General features: G+C 40.7%; 1 protein-coding gene across 2 annotated transcripts; it reads left to right on the plus strand.

Annotated features, from left to right (window-relative positions):
• The first annotated feature begins 2901 nt into the window (after positions 1-2901).
• On the plus strand, positions 2902-13163 carry LOC308242757 (protein C3orf33). Of its 2 annotated transcripts, none has more exons than XM_080657267.1 (5): positions 2902-3243; positions 5421-5480; positions 7555-7702; positions 9300-9460; positions 12370-13163. In XM_080657267.1, the coding sequence occupies exons 1-5, from the start codon at positions 3130-3132 to the stop codon at positions 12757-12759; spliced, it is 873 nt and encodes a 290-aa protein (XP_080513393.1). In that variant the 5' UTR covers positions 2902-3129; the 3' UTR covers positions 12760-13163. The 2 variants fall into 2 exon arrangements, with proteins under 2 accessions (XP_080513393.1, XP_080513394.1); XM_080657268.1 differs by having other exon boundaries at positions 3106-3269.
• The last annotated feature ends 480 nt before the right edge of the window (positions 13164-13643 follow it).

Consider the following 13643-nt stretch of genomic DNA (forward strand, 5'->3'; position numbering starts at 1 on the left):
TTCTGAGGGCAAATGCCATGCTTAGAGTCCCAGGCTTAGCAAAGCAACTCTAGCTTTATGGTTAAGCTGACATGGCCATTTTTGAGCACTTAACCTTGTCATACTGACTGCAGCTGATTATCTCTGACTGAAACATAGCCAATTTAGAACAGCTATTAGTTCATTAGTTGTCTTGGCATAAAAACCTTGATATGAATGATAATGCCTAGACCAATCATAGTTTTATAGGAAGTCATACAAACTGTGTGAGATAAAAAGTGTCTGTTAGTAGTGAGAGAATAAAAAATACACAGTGAGTCAGACATTGAATTGTTGGAGATAGGTTAATATTTGCAACAATAGGTTAATAATATTTGTAGGGATCAATGAACTGCTTCTGAGGAAGGGGCAATGTTGGTGCCTAAACTCAGTAGAGTTGTATTAGATCCTGAATGTAGTCCAAACTATATTCTAGACATGATACCTAGCTATGTTGCAATTCCTGATCATTGCCAGATAACCAGCTTGAGGTCCCAGGTTTCCTTGTTTCTATAAGTATCATTATACTATCCAAAAGTCTTCCTCCACCTATTTAAAAAAATAAAAATTAAAGGTATAATTTACATAAAGCTCACAAATCAATTAGAATGATATACAAAAACTGCTCCAAAATAGTTCTGTTCCCTTTACCCTCCTTTGTTTTATTGTCATACAAATTATATCTTCATAAGCCCATCAGCACAGTTTTATAAATATTGTTTTATCTAGTTGTCTTTGAAATCATACAGGAGAGCCCTGACCAGTTTGGCTCAGTGGATAGAGCGTCAGCCTGCGGACTGAAAGGTCCCAGGTTCGATTCCGGTCAAGGGCATGTACCTTGGTTGCGGGCACATCCCCAGTAGGAGGTGTGCAGGAGGCAGCTGATCAATGTTTCTCTCTCATCGATGTTTCTAACTCTATCCCTCTCCCTTCCTCTCTGTAAAAAACCAATAAAATATTTTTTAAAAAATAATATATATTTTTAAAAAAAGAAATCATACAGGAGAAGCAAAGAATTATAAACAAAAATACATTTATGTGGCATTTAATTTTTTTGACTAGTACTCTTTAATTCTTCATGTGAATTCTAATTACTAGTTCCCTAAAGGCTGTAGAACTGAATTTGTTTGGAAGGAAGAGGAAGGGAAGAAGAGGAGGACAAAACAGAGCAGGAAGGATAGGCAGAAATTTTTCCATATAGAGAACGGAAGAGGATATCTCTCATTCAGCTAATCTATATATATAAAAGCCTAAGCGACCATTAAGACCGGACGACTGGCTGGTAGCTATGATGCACACTGACCACCAGGGGGCAGACACTCAATGCAGGAGCTGCCCCCTGGTGGTCAGTGCACTCCCACACCCAACCTGCAGCCTGCCAACCTCCTGCGGTTCCTCCCCCTGGCTGGCCAACCTCCCATGGTCCCACCGCCCCCCACCGGCCTGCCCTGATTGGCTCTAATCTCTGGCCAGGCCAAGGGACCCCACCCATGCAGAAGTTAGTGCACTGGGCCTCTAGTATTTAATAAGATTCTCCTATGTATTAGGAACTGCCCTTCACACTGGCTATTCGGGCATAGACCCAGGCATAGTTAAGAGACAAAGTCCTGACCTACAGACTAGTGGAGAAGGAAAGGAATAAAAATAAAACCTGTCTATAAAATTACAAATTTGCCCTAACCTGTTTGGCTCAGTGGATAGAGCGTCGGCCTGTGGACTGAAGAGTCCCAGGTTTGATTCCAGTCAAGGGCATGTACCTTGGTTGCGGGCACATCCCCAGTAGGGGGTGTACAGGAGGCAGGTGATTAATGTTTCTCTCTCATTGATGTTTCTAACTATCTCCCTTCCTCTCTGTAAAAAAAAAAAATCAATAAAATATATATTTTTTTTTAATTACAAATTTAATTTTATGTTGTATATGGTAAGGACCTACTTGAGAGGGAAAAGCTCTCTGTGAATATGATACTTACACTGAGAGGATAAGGAGCCAGGCTCGAGGGTGGTGGTGGGATAGAGAGCCAAAGGGAGGAGGGAGCAGGGCAGTCTAGGCAGAGGGAACAGTTAAGTGCAAAGGCTTTAAGGCAGGGATGACCTTGGCATGTGTGAAGAGCAGAGAGAAGCTCAGTGTGCTTGAAGCCTAATGAATGAAGGAGGGGTAGGAAAGAAGAGCTTAGCTAGTCAGAACCTCCATTATGCAGCCCCTTTACATGAGCCTAAGGAGTTTTGCCATTACTTGAAGTATAATGCAAAGCCATTAAAGCAGAGATAACACACAGAAAGTCAATAGTCTCTCCCTTAACACCTATTTTATGGCCAGTACAGTGTTTTGCCAACATTTCATTTCAAACAGGGTGATTTCATATAAAAGTCTAGATTTGCAGCTTATCATGAAAAAAGCTGAAGATCTCTCCATACTAGACTCCAACTGTTCGGTGAGGCTGGGCGTAATCCAATGTTGGGGTTTGCCAGACAAGTGCAAAGAAGGCGCGGGGAGGGGGGTGGAGCGGGAAGACTGGAGTTGAAGCTTTTTTCAAGGGAATGATTATAACGCCAGAGCACAGAGTCAAAGCGGGGTAAGATGGGAATTGAAGACTAGAGGGGGCAGATGAACAGGACCTGGTTCAGTGGCTTGGTCATCTTAAGGAGCTCAAAGAATTGTTGCTGTAAGTGGAGGAATGAACTGCTTCCATTTCCTTCCTTCATGGCAGTGCGGAACCCACACTGCAGCTGCGTTCATTGAAATCACAAAGTGACCAGCTTGCCTGGAGCGTAAGGGAGAATCCTTCAGCCCCCACCCCTGCCCCATAGGGAGCACCCGCGCTTGGGAAAAACACTGCAAAGTGTTGGGATGTCCCATAACGGGTGGGAGTCCCCCCCACACACACAGCGACGGAAGGAGGGAACAGCCCGCCCTTCGGACACTCCGGGGCGTGGGTGAAGGGAACCCCCGCTACCAGCCAGCGCGAGGCGCCCCCAACAGCTAGGGGATCGCGGATCCGCACCTGCTGTCCGTGGGAGCGGCGCCCCCTGCCGCCCGGAGGAGCGCGACGCCCCCAGCCGCCCGCCCGTGGGAGCGCGGCGCGGCGCGGGCTCGGGGAGGCCGGGAACAACATGGCGGGGCGGCCCGAGGCCCCGGCTTCGCCAACGGCCGACCGAGAAGGAGCGGTGCCCAATGTGGTGGCGCGGATGTCGCAGTGGGCGGACGACCACCTGCGCCTCGTCCGGGTACCGCAGCCCCGCCGGCCGGGCAGGTGGTGGGCGCGGGGCCGCGGGCCGGGGAGGCGGGCGCTGCCTCACTGGCCGGTGGCCGCCAGCACTGGGCCGGGTCGGGGGGCACAGAGGGCGGGCGCCGCGGGCCCTTCGGTGCCTTGCGGAGGGCCGAGCACGTGGGCCCTGCAGGCCTGGGGAGGTGGTTTGGTTTTGTTTATTTTTTCAGTGGAGCGAGAGTTTATTTTTCAGTGAAGTTCTAGCAGGGGAGAGGGATCTAGGGCGACAGGCTGGGGACGGTTGTGGCTAAGCGGTACCCTGGGTGGGGTGAAGTGTTTGGGTGTGGGGTCCAAAGGGAGCAATCAAGGGGGCTGCCCCCTGCTGGGTGCGACAAGCGTCGCGGAGAGGGGGTAAATGTGTTGTTAGGAAAATCCAGAGACCTTTTTTGGCTCGTGAACTTGAAGATGCCTGTTGGACTTGGAGAGATGTGTGAACTGGAACATGGTCATTGGACTTCTAGCTCCAGCTGAGGTCCTAGGCCAGTGGTCGGCAAACTCATTAGTCAACAGAGCCAAATACCAACAGTACAACGATTGAAATTTCTTTTGAGAGCCAAATTTTTTAAACTTAAACTTCTTCTAACGCCACTTCTTCAAAATAGACTTGCCCAGGCCGTGGTATTTTGTGGAAGAGCCACACTCAAGGGGCCAAAGAGCCGCATGTGGCCCGAGAGCCGCAATTTGCCGAACACGGTTCTAGGCAACTGGCTGAGGAATCTCGTGTTGAAGGGATCAGGCCTGGACGTAAAGCTCTGGGAATGAGCTCTGTACACCCGAAGGAGTAGTTAAGGCTTGGATGGCATCTTGAAGCGAGTCAGAGACACTACTGAAGAAGTCCTAGTCTCCATCCAGGACGCCCCAACATTTAGAAATCGGGGAGTGAAAAGAAGGGTGTCAGCAAAGATTGGCAAAGGAACAGCGAAGGGGAAGAGGGAAGCCAGGTGTCCTAGAAGGCAGGTGAAGAGAATGTTTTCAGAAGGAATGATTAACTGGGTTGAATTCTGCTGAGAAGTTGGGTAGGATCAATGCCAAACCTACTCCGTGGCCAAGCAGCACAAAGGGCTAGGACCATGTCCGGGTTCACACAAGGAGTGCAGCTGCAGTCCTTAAAGTACTGTGTGCCTCTTAGTAAGTGCTAGATAAGTAGACGTGGCGTTAATGAGTGGTGGATATATAGGTGTGAATTGATCAGGCCTCCACTCTGCCAGGTAAGCAGGAAGAGATGCCTGGGCTTTTTCAAGTGGAAAAAATGACGTGAGCAGGATTGGGAGTGGAAGCAGTGTTTAAGGTAGTACAGGGATATATCATTCCAAGGAACCCATCTCAGGAGGTACCTTGTGTATGCTTTCAACGTCATTTCTTATATACCCACTTGTATTTATTGAAGAAAATCCTTCGAGAGTCTCACTTCTGTGTAGGGAGCTGCAGGGTTCTTATTTTTTAAAAAAATATATATTTTATTGATTTTTTACAGAGAGGAAGGGAGAGGGATAGAGATTTAGAAACATCGATGAAAGAGAAACATCGATCAGCTGCCTCCTGCACACCCCCCCACCAGGGATGTGCCCACAACCAAAGCACATGCCCTTGACCGGCATCGAACCTGGGACCTTTCAGTCCGCAGGCCGACACTCTATCCACCGAGCCAAACCGGTCAGGGCAGGGTTCTTATTTTTTAATTAAATACCTATTTCAGTTTATAGAAAACACTATAAAAAACATCGCTAAGTTTTTCTCAACTACTTGCCCACATGTATTTCCCAAGGTCGGTATTTTAAGGTTTTGGTGATAAAGTTTTCTACCCAAATACTTAAATCCCCACTGTAGACTCAAGGTTACATGAGTTACTGTTGGCATTACACAAAGAAGTATTAAACTGATTCTTGCTTTCAAGGAACTCAAGGGTAAAGTAATACAATAGAAGAGAACAATACATTATTATGTGAACAATTACTGTGTATGCCAGATTATTTGGGAGAAAAAGGAGATTAGGAGGTGGGCAGTTGAAGTTTTTTGGAATAACTAGGCCTTTAGTTGAAGAATGTACCTTATTTGGACAGGAGGACTGTCCTTTTTTCCCTTTCTAATTAGTACTTTCACTGTTGTGAGAATTAATCATTGAATCTCTTTCTGAAGAACATCAGCACCATAATGGCCATAGCTGGAATATCATTACTTCTAAGAAGTGTTCGGCTGGTAAGTTAAACAATGAATAAGACATTATGAGAAGCAATAGACAGTTACTTTTTTCTCACTTCAGTTTTTATTTCAAGCAGTGTAGCATTTTGTTATTCATATTAGAAACTTTAAATAGTATTTTATGACAATGAACAATTAAGTTCTTGTTTAACAGTAACACATCCAGAGTATTTTTTTATGGCAAGTAATTGCACAGCTTGTATTCCCATAATCACTTTCTTCATAATTAAAAAGGAATCTGAAAAGGATTTAGTTTGCTAGAATGGTATAATCACTAAATTTGCATTTCCAACATTGTGGGATATCTCAAAACTGGTTTCTGTAGCAGTTTTAGGTTTAGATCATAGTTAAATTATGTCCCTCTGAACTGAAAAATTTATGCTTCCTCTAATTTGCAACAATCTTTACGATCAGTTGTGCAATGAAAAAAGCAACATGCCCAGTATAAAAAATAATTTATGCTTTCAGTTAGCATATTTTTTTGCACTTTCAATACTGTTTTAATAATAAACACTTTGTGGAAATTCATTTGACATTTCAAGACTTACAAGTTTTTTTATAACTGTACTTGCTATAGGATGTAATTTTAATGTCATGTTGCAATTTGGCATGGATTTATTGTTTCTGTATATATTTCCTACGTTTATTATTTATATATTGTTTATATTATCATTGACTACATAGCATTTCTATACTACATCTTTTCCAACTGTTGCCTTTCCCCCCTAATTCCATGTCAGCACTTTTATCTTAAGTGCCTTGAACTTACTATCAATTCTTTTTAGAGAAAGAGAAAGAGAAAAAGAAACATCAGTGTGAGAGAGAAACATTGATCCGTTGCCCCCCGTTTGTGCCCTGTCCTGGGATCAAACAACCTAGGTATATGCTCTGACAGAGAATCAAACATGCAACCTTTCAGAGTAGAAGACAATGCTCTAACCGAGTGCAAGCCAATTGTTTTGTAGAATGTCCCACTGTCTGGGTGTGTGTGTTTCCTCATTAGATTTAGTGTGAACAAGAAGGTGGTGTATATTTCTTATTATATTGCATCAAGAAGCTCATTAATGCCTGTTGGTCCTATAATATTATGACACATAATTTAATTAATAATCCCTTAGTATTTCAGACCCAGTCCATATTAAAATTTATTTGTCTCAGTAATGTCTTTTTTAAGTAGATGATTTATTCATATCAGGATTCAGATGATCCAGAAATTGTGCTTGTTTGTTAAGTCTCATTTATTTTATAACAATTCACCATCCCTATTTTTCACATCAAGCCATTGATTTGTTAGAAGAGTCATTTGTCCCATTGAGTGTTCCACATGCTGAATTTGTCTGCTACAATATTTTTCTTATGTGTAACTTTTTTTGGTAATGTTTAATTCAACTTTACTCTCTTAGGAAGTTGGGTACTAATTTATCCTACATATGTGAAGCTCCTAGTTAGCCATGATTATTAATGAAGCTCATCCCTGTGTCCCAATACGGTATTGTTAATGTGGAAGATATAGGTATAAAATATTGACTAACTCTAGGGCTTTAGGTATTTAATTAAATTTCTAATGTTGACCTTTTTTTTTGTAATTTTTCTCCTATGAGATAAAAAATAAGTTTAAAAAAAGTCTTGTTGATTAAAAGTTCTATTTTAATTTGACTCAGCTTGGTCTAGGTTTTCCCAGTAGTACCTGTATGAGTAGATTGCACATCTGTGGAATAGGATAGTGACTATTTAACCAGACTTGTGTGGTGCAAGGTACAGATATATACTCATTATACTCACTTCTTTTTGATGAATTGTGTTACATCTTGAGGATGTAAGCTTTTAGAAGTTAGGAATCTGTTCAATGTGCACTGTATAGTAGCTTGAAATAGTAAAATGGTGACAAAGATTTCTAAAGAATGTCCCTATAAACACTTTTGATTAAATCATATTAAATATTAATATAAAATTAAGAACCAAATAAAAATTTTTCAATGGCTGTCTTCTTGTTAAGTGTTTAATAATTTAATACAATTTTAAAGTGAAAATAATAACAAAATGTTGTATTTTTCTCCTTGTAAATCATCAGACATCAAAATTTACAAGTTCTTCAGACATTCCACTAGAATTTATAAGAAAGAATGTTAAACTACGTGGACGATTACGCCGAATAACTGAGAATGGTTTAGAAATTGAACATATTCCTATTACTTTACCTATTATATCTTCATGGAGAAGTAAGTAAGGTGCAAGTATAATAAGACTAAGTAACTATTGTAGTGTTCCTTTATTAGAAGTTATTTATAAAGTAGCAAAAAATTTGATTTTAATACTCTAAACTCTTGGGCTTAACATACAAGGAACTGTTTAATTTAGCTCCAGATTTCCTTTCTTCCTTCCCTCCTTTTTATCAACTACTCATTATTTTATTCAGGCACTCAAGCATTCATTCCACAAATATTAAGCACCCATTGTGTTCTAGGCCCTGTACTAGCTGTATAGTGCTGAGTGAAACAAGACCACTCTACCCCTTGGAGCTTATAGTCTAGGAGGAAAATGGACAACAAACAAATGAAAATTGTACTTAGAGCTATAAGAGAAGGAGCTGGGTGCTAGGAAGTGGATTATTGGGGGTCATGTAAAGGGGGAACCTATACCTATAAAATGGTCATTGAGGAGTTGCTATTTAATCAGAGACCTGAAGAACGAGAGAATGTGCGTGGGAATGAGCTTGGCTTTTGTTAAGCCATATGAAGACTCAAGTGACTAGGGCACAGGGAAGAAGGGGGCAAGGGGCACTAAGGAGATTGGAGAGCTGGGCAGGGGCTGGTTCTTTCCTGCTGAAATTCCCACATCCTGTTGTGGAGACCTAAGTAGGTTTTTGAAATTATTCCATCTGTTATATACTTGTCTTATTTTAAAAGAAAACTTGAGTATAGAAATAAATAAACTTACATCTAGAGAATCTGGGAATTTATAAATAAACACTAGAGGCCCGGTGCATGAAATTCGTGCCCTGGGGAGGGGTCCCTCAGCCCAGCCTGCCCCCTCTCACATACTGGGAGCCCTCAGGGGATGTCCTACTGATGGCTTAGGCCCGCTCCCTGTTGGAGCAGTCTGGCCTCCCTTTGCGGGAGGCGATCGGGCTGATCAGGGGAAGGCGCCAGCCCCATCACCCCGCTACTGCAGCCACTGCCAGCCACCGCAGCCACCAAGGTATTTTCATCAACCTGGACTCCAGTCCCTTCACCATGAAAAAATGACAACTTTCTTTAGGCATTTTCAAGATGTGCCTTTCATAAGATATGACATTTCTTTCTTTATTTTTCTTTTTATCCTCACCTGAGGATTTGTTTCCATTGATTTTTTTCCCCTTCTCTCTGATTCCAGGCTCGGCCCCTTCCCTAGCCTTCAGCCTCCGCCCCAGGCTGTAGGCTTGGGAAGCGGGCACCCCCCGCCCCTCCGATGGGAGGCTCAGCCCCTTCCCAAGCCTACAGCCTCCGCCCCAGGCTTTAGGCTTGGGAAGCGAGTACCCCCGTCCCCCAAGCCTAAAGCCTCCGCGGGATGGCCGGCTGGGAGTGACCTGGGTGCCGAGGAGGTTCCCGGGACCCAGGTTTGTATGCAAATTAACTTCCATCTTCATTGGGTTGATTTGCATACTCACTCTGATTGGCTGTGGGCGTAGCAGAGGTACGGTCAATTTACATGTTTATTATTAGGAAAGATAATACATTCAATTGGTTTTGCGAGGGATAGAGGGGGGGTAAATGATTTTGAAATTTGCATTCACAACACGGTATTAAAACTACACTCTTCTCTACCTAACCTTTTTAGAAGAGCCCTGTGGTGTTTTGCTGGTTAAGCTGGCTGGAGTAGAACTCACCAAATCTGGGAAGGTGTGGTTACAAAAAGAACTACAACCTTCCCAACTACTGTGGTTCCAGCTTCTTGGAAAGGAGAATTCAGTACTCTTTTGCTACCTTTTAGTGAATAAGGTAAGTAGTGTGAAGAAATAATAAGCGATATTTTGTTCTTTTTATTTACACATTAATTAGAACATTGGCTATATAATGGGACTGAATATTTTTGTCTTTTAAAACTGCTACTCATAGTGATTATGTTTGGAGAATCAGGTGTTTCATACGTAACTTCTGGTATAAAATTTTAGTTATATATGTTTATTATAAAAAATAGAAAATTAAGATAAAGGGAAAATTTTAAATTATTGACTCTAAACATTGCTAATGTAAGGAGAAGCTTTTTTGAGTAGTTTTTCTTATTTTTAAAGTCCCTTATTGTATAATAAATAAGAGTAATTTGAAGAAACAATAACCTTACATTAAAGTGATTAGAACCCCCGCTGATGTGGCTCAGTGGTTGGGTGTCGACCCATGAACCGGGAAGTTGCAGTTCAATTCCAGGTCAGGGCACATGCCCGGATTTTGGGCTTGATCCCCATTGGAGGCTTGCAGGAGGCAGCTGATGGATGGTTCTTCCTCCTCATTGATTTTATAGCTCTCCCTCTCGCTTTCTCTTTCTGAAATAAATAAGGATGTATTTTTTAATAAGTGATTAGAATGATAACTATTTGAATTCTTTAGTTTTTGAATTATTTCTAGAAAGCCTAATGGAATCCATTATTTTTTGCATGTCCAGATCATATTCATTTCTATCAAAATAAGAATTATCCAGAGCATCTTGCATTTAAAAGTAAATTGATGACACAAATTTATATAAGAGATGCCAAAGGCATTTAAAAAATATTATCTTCTCTTTTTAATTGAGGATTATATTTTATTTATCTTCAAAATCACCCTATAGAGTCACTGTTTTTATTCCCATTCACAGATGGTGATACCATTGTAATAACCTGGCTATTATTTAACAGAAAAGGAGGAAAGGGAAGGCTAAGTAACATAGACATGCCATTTATACAGCTTTGCCAAAAAGTTGCATTTAACACTCCCAAGTCTGTCCCCTGCTGAGCCATGGGGGAAGGGACAGTTGAGAAACATGTCCAGTAAAGTTCTGAGTGACATCTGGGAACAGGTAATTGGCCAGAATAGGCATGGCCACTACAAGTGCTAGCAACCTGAATATTTAAACTTCCAAACAAAGGAAGTTCCTTACTTCTCTCTTTTCTTCTCTGGTGCCCCGTTCAGGGCTCTTCTGTGGCAGGGATGTGCTCCCCTGCACCCATGTGGTTCACAGCCACGGGGCACTCCACAAGGAATTAATGGACTTGAATGAACTTGGATGCTAAACTACACGGGGCTACAACATGGAATGGAAACTCTAGACACTGGCCTTGCTTCTGGCTTTGCTGGAATCCCAGCTACACCTTTCCCAGGACTGGCTTAAGGGGCAGGGGACCTTACAACTGGAGAAATGCAACTTTATGCAAATAAAGCCTCTTCCACATCCCATCCTCCCATGGGGGCTTCTGAAAATGCTTATTTCAGTTGTATCCCAAGAACCTCATTCCCACTTGTGTCTGGGAAATCTGTCCCATTAATTCTTCCTGCAACAATGGGAGTCAGGGTAACCAACCTGTATTCAAACCCAGCTCTTTCTGGCTCCTGAGCCCACACTTCACCTTGTGTATTTTACCTTATATTGCTTCCTAGCAGGTGACCAAACTGTGCTATATGTATATTGTGGTAATTTACACATCTGCTGAATTTTACTAATGTGTGAGGTTGAATTTTAATTATTCTGATTTTGGCTTAAGGGAATGAGCTCTTAAAATTTAAATGATTGAGAAAAAGTATGGTAAACGTTTAAAAACTGTACTTACTAACTCCTATACCAAAAGTTACTATATTTATTTTGTGGGATTTTTTTTGTTTTGTTAATCCTCACCTGAGGATATTTTTTTTCTATTGATTTTTAGAGAGTGTGGAAGGGAGGAGGAGAGACAGAGAGAGAGAGAAACATTGATGTGAGGGAGACACATCAATTGGTTGCCTCCCGTGTGCACTCTAACCTGATCCAGCCTGCGATTAAGATACATGCCCTTGACCACAATTGAACCTGCTTCTCTTCAGTCCAAGGGCCAATGCTCTGTGCACTGAGCCAAACCGGCTAGGGCAAAATTACTGTATTTAAAGGAGCAAAAGGTTATTTTTTCTTTAGATATTCCTAGAAAACATCTCCTACTTTAAACTTGGAGTTTTCACATTTTTAGAATTTAACTGTAAATTACTTGTCTAACGAAGCTATGAAATTATTAATAATTTGTTAAAATGCCACAAGGTCTATAGAAATAGCTAATCCGGATCTCCTTTACTTTGTAACTTGGTGGGGTGTGGGGAGAAGAAATCCCATTTATCCAGTTTCACTAGGAAGTGAGGGATTCCATGAATGAAATTTTCTGAAGGATGAAGATTCCAGGTCAGGCCTATTTTTATGTTAATTATTTTGTGGAAAGTCTTTAAAAATTTCATATACATGCTAGCGCCTTCTAGAACGCTGGAATTCTCAACCTAATTTAATATTTTCATGAAGATTCAGTTCATTTTGCATTTGCTTACTTTTTTAGTTTCTTTTACTGTGACCTTCTGTCATTTTGCCTATCTTGTATGATCCATTCCTCTACGAAACAACAAACAAAAAACCTGCTTTTTATACATTTTAACTGCTTCTAAGCCTCTGGGTTAGAACAGCGAGGCTGTAGAGAGTGATATGTTATAAAACAGGCAATTGACTTTGAGCAGGATATCTCTTCTGGTAATGAAATTCTTGGATAATAAATTAGCTGTTTTAAGCCCTTGGGGACCCTTTTGCTTTTTGGCTTTTCTCTGGAGAATTAAAGTTGCTGAATGACTCAATTTAAAATAAATAGATGGTATGGGCATACTAGCAATTTTCTTAAATAATTGGTTTGTGTTATTTTTCATTCCAGGGTAGATTTTTTAATGTGAATCTAAATGAAGACATTTTGAGAAGAGGCCTTGGCAAAACTGTTCTTGTTAAAGGACTAAATCATGATTCTAAAATGTATTGGAAAATTCACAGACGCTTACTTAAAGCTGAATTAACAGCCTTAAAAAAGGGAGAAGGAATATGGAAGGAAGAATATGAAAAAAAATCTTATTTGGAAAAATTCAAAGGCTCCTGGGGAGAATATTGGAAAAAAGATAGTTATTTTAAAAAAATTGGATCAGATTTCAACCTGAAAAAAGCAAGTTATTATGACAAATTTAGAAGTACTTATGAAGCATGGAAAGACAACTCCTTAATACTGAAGTTCAGAGAACTTATGAGTCGAATACACTTTCGTAGAAAAGGGTGAAATATTCCAAGAGGTCTAGAGGTGACCTACTCTGAAAAGAGTAAAATATATAACTATATGGACATATTTCATTGAGTTGAAATGGGAATTTCCCAAAATGATCAAAGTTGTATTTTCATGGTATTTAAGAGACGATTGTTATAAAGGTGACGTCAGAATAATTTAAACAAAATGTGATTAATGTAATATGCTTTTAGGAAAAATGAAACACTCTATAAAAATGTACCAGATTGGTGGATATATACATGTTGTGCTGGTATTTGAAGAGAGAGTTTAATTGTATGGGTCATTGTGTTCTTTTTAGTTATTTTGGGCAGCCATATTTAAGTTTTTTTTTTTAAAGAGTATTTCTTCCAGTTTTACCAACTTTGATTATTTATAATAAAGGAGCTGTTTATAACTCATGTCTGAGGCTACTCTTCTCTCTCATCTGCTTACTGTTTTTAATTTGGGGCAGTGATGCTAGAGAAGTTCATTCCATTCCTAGTAAAAAAGAATGGCAAATTTCTACCTCTTTTTAAATGGGAGGACAAAATCTTGAGGATAATTATGAAGAAGAATCGTGAGGATAAAAAACAGTATGCTTAGGATGGCAGCAGAAAATAGAAAGAATAGAGATGCCTTATGGCATTGTTGAACTCCTAAAGTAGCCAACCCTTGAAAGATCTTACCTCCCAACTTCTCATTATGTGAAATAATAAATTTGTTTATTTTAATGCCAGTTTGTTGGTTTGAGAATTTGGCACATACCTGCTGCTAAAATCATCCTGACAGTACAAAGATTCTTTTACAAAGCCAACAATAACCCCCAACATCCACAGTGTCTACAGACCTCTTTCTTAATGATGTGTAATACTGACAAAAGTCAGAAGCATCATCTGGTC

Source organism: Plecotus auritus, assembly GCF_963455305.1.
Source record: "Plecotus auritus genome assembly, chromosome: 2".
In the NCBI taxonomy this organism is placed as follows: domain Eukaryota; kingdom Metazoa; phylum Chordata; class Mammalia; order Chiroptera; family Vespertilionidae; genus Plecotus; species Plecotus auritus.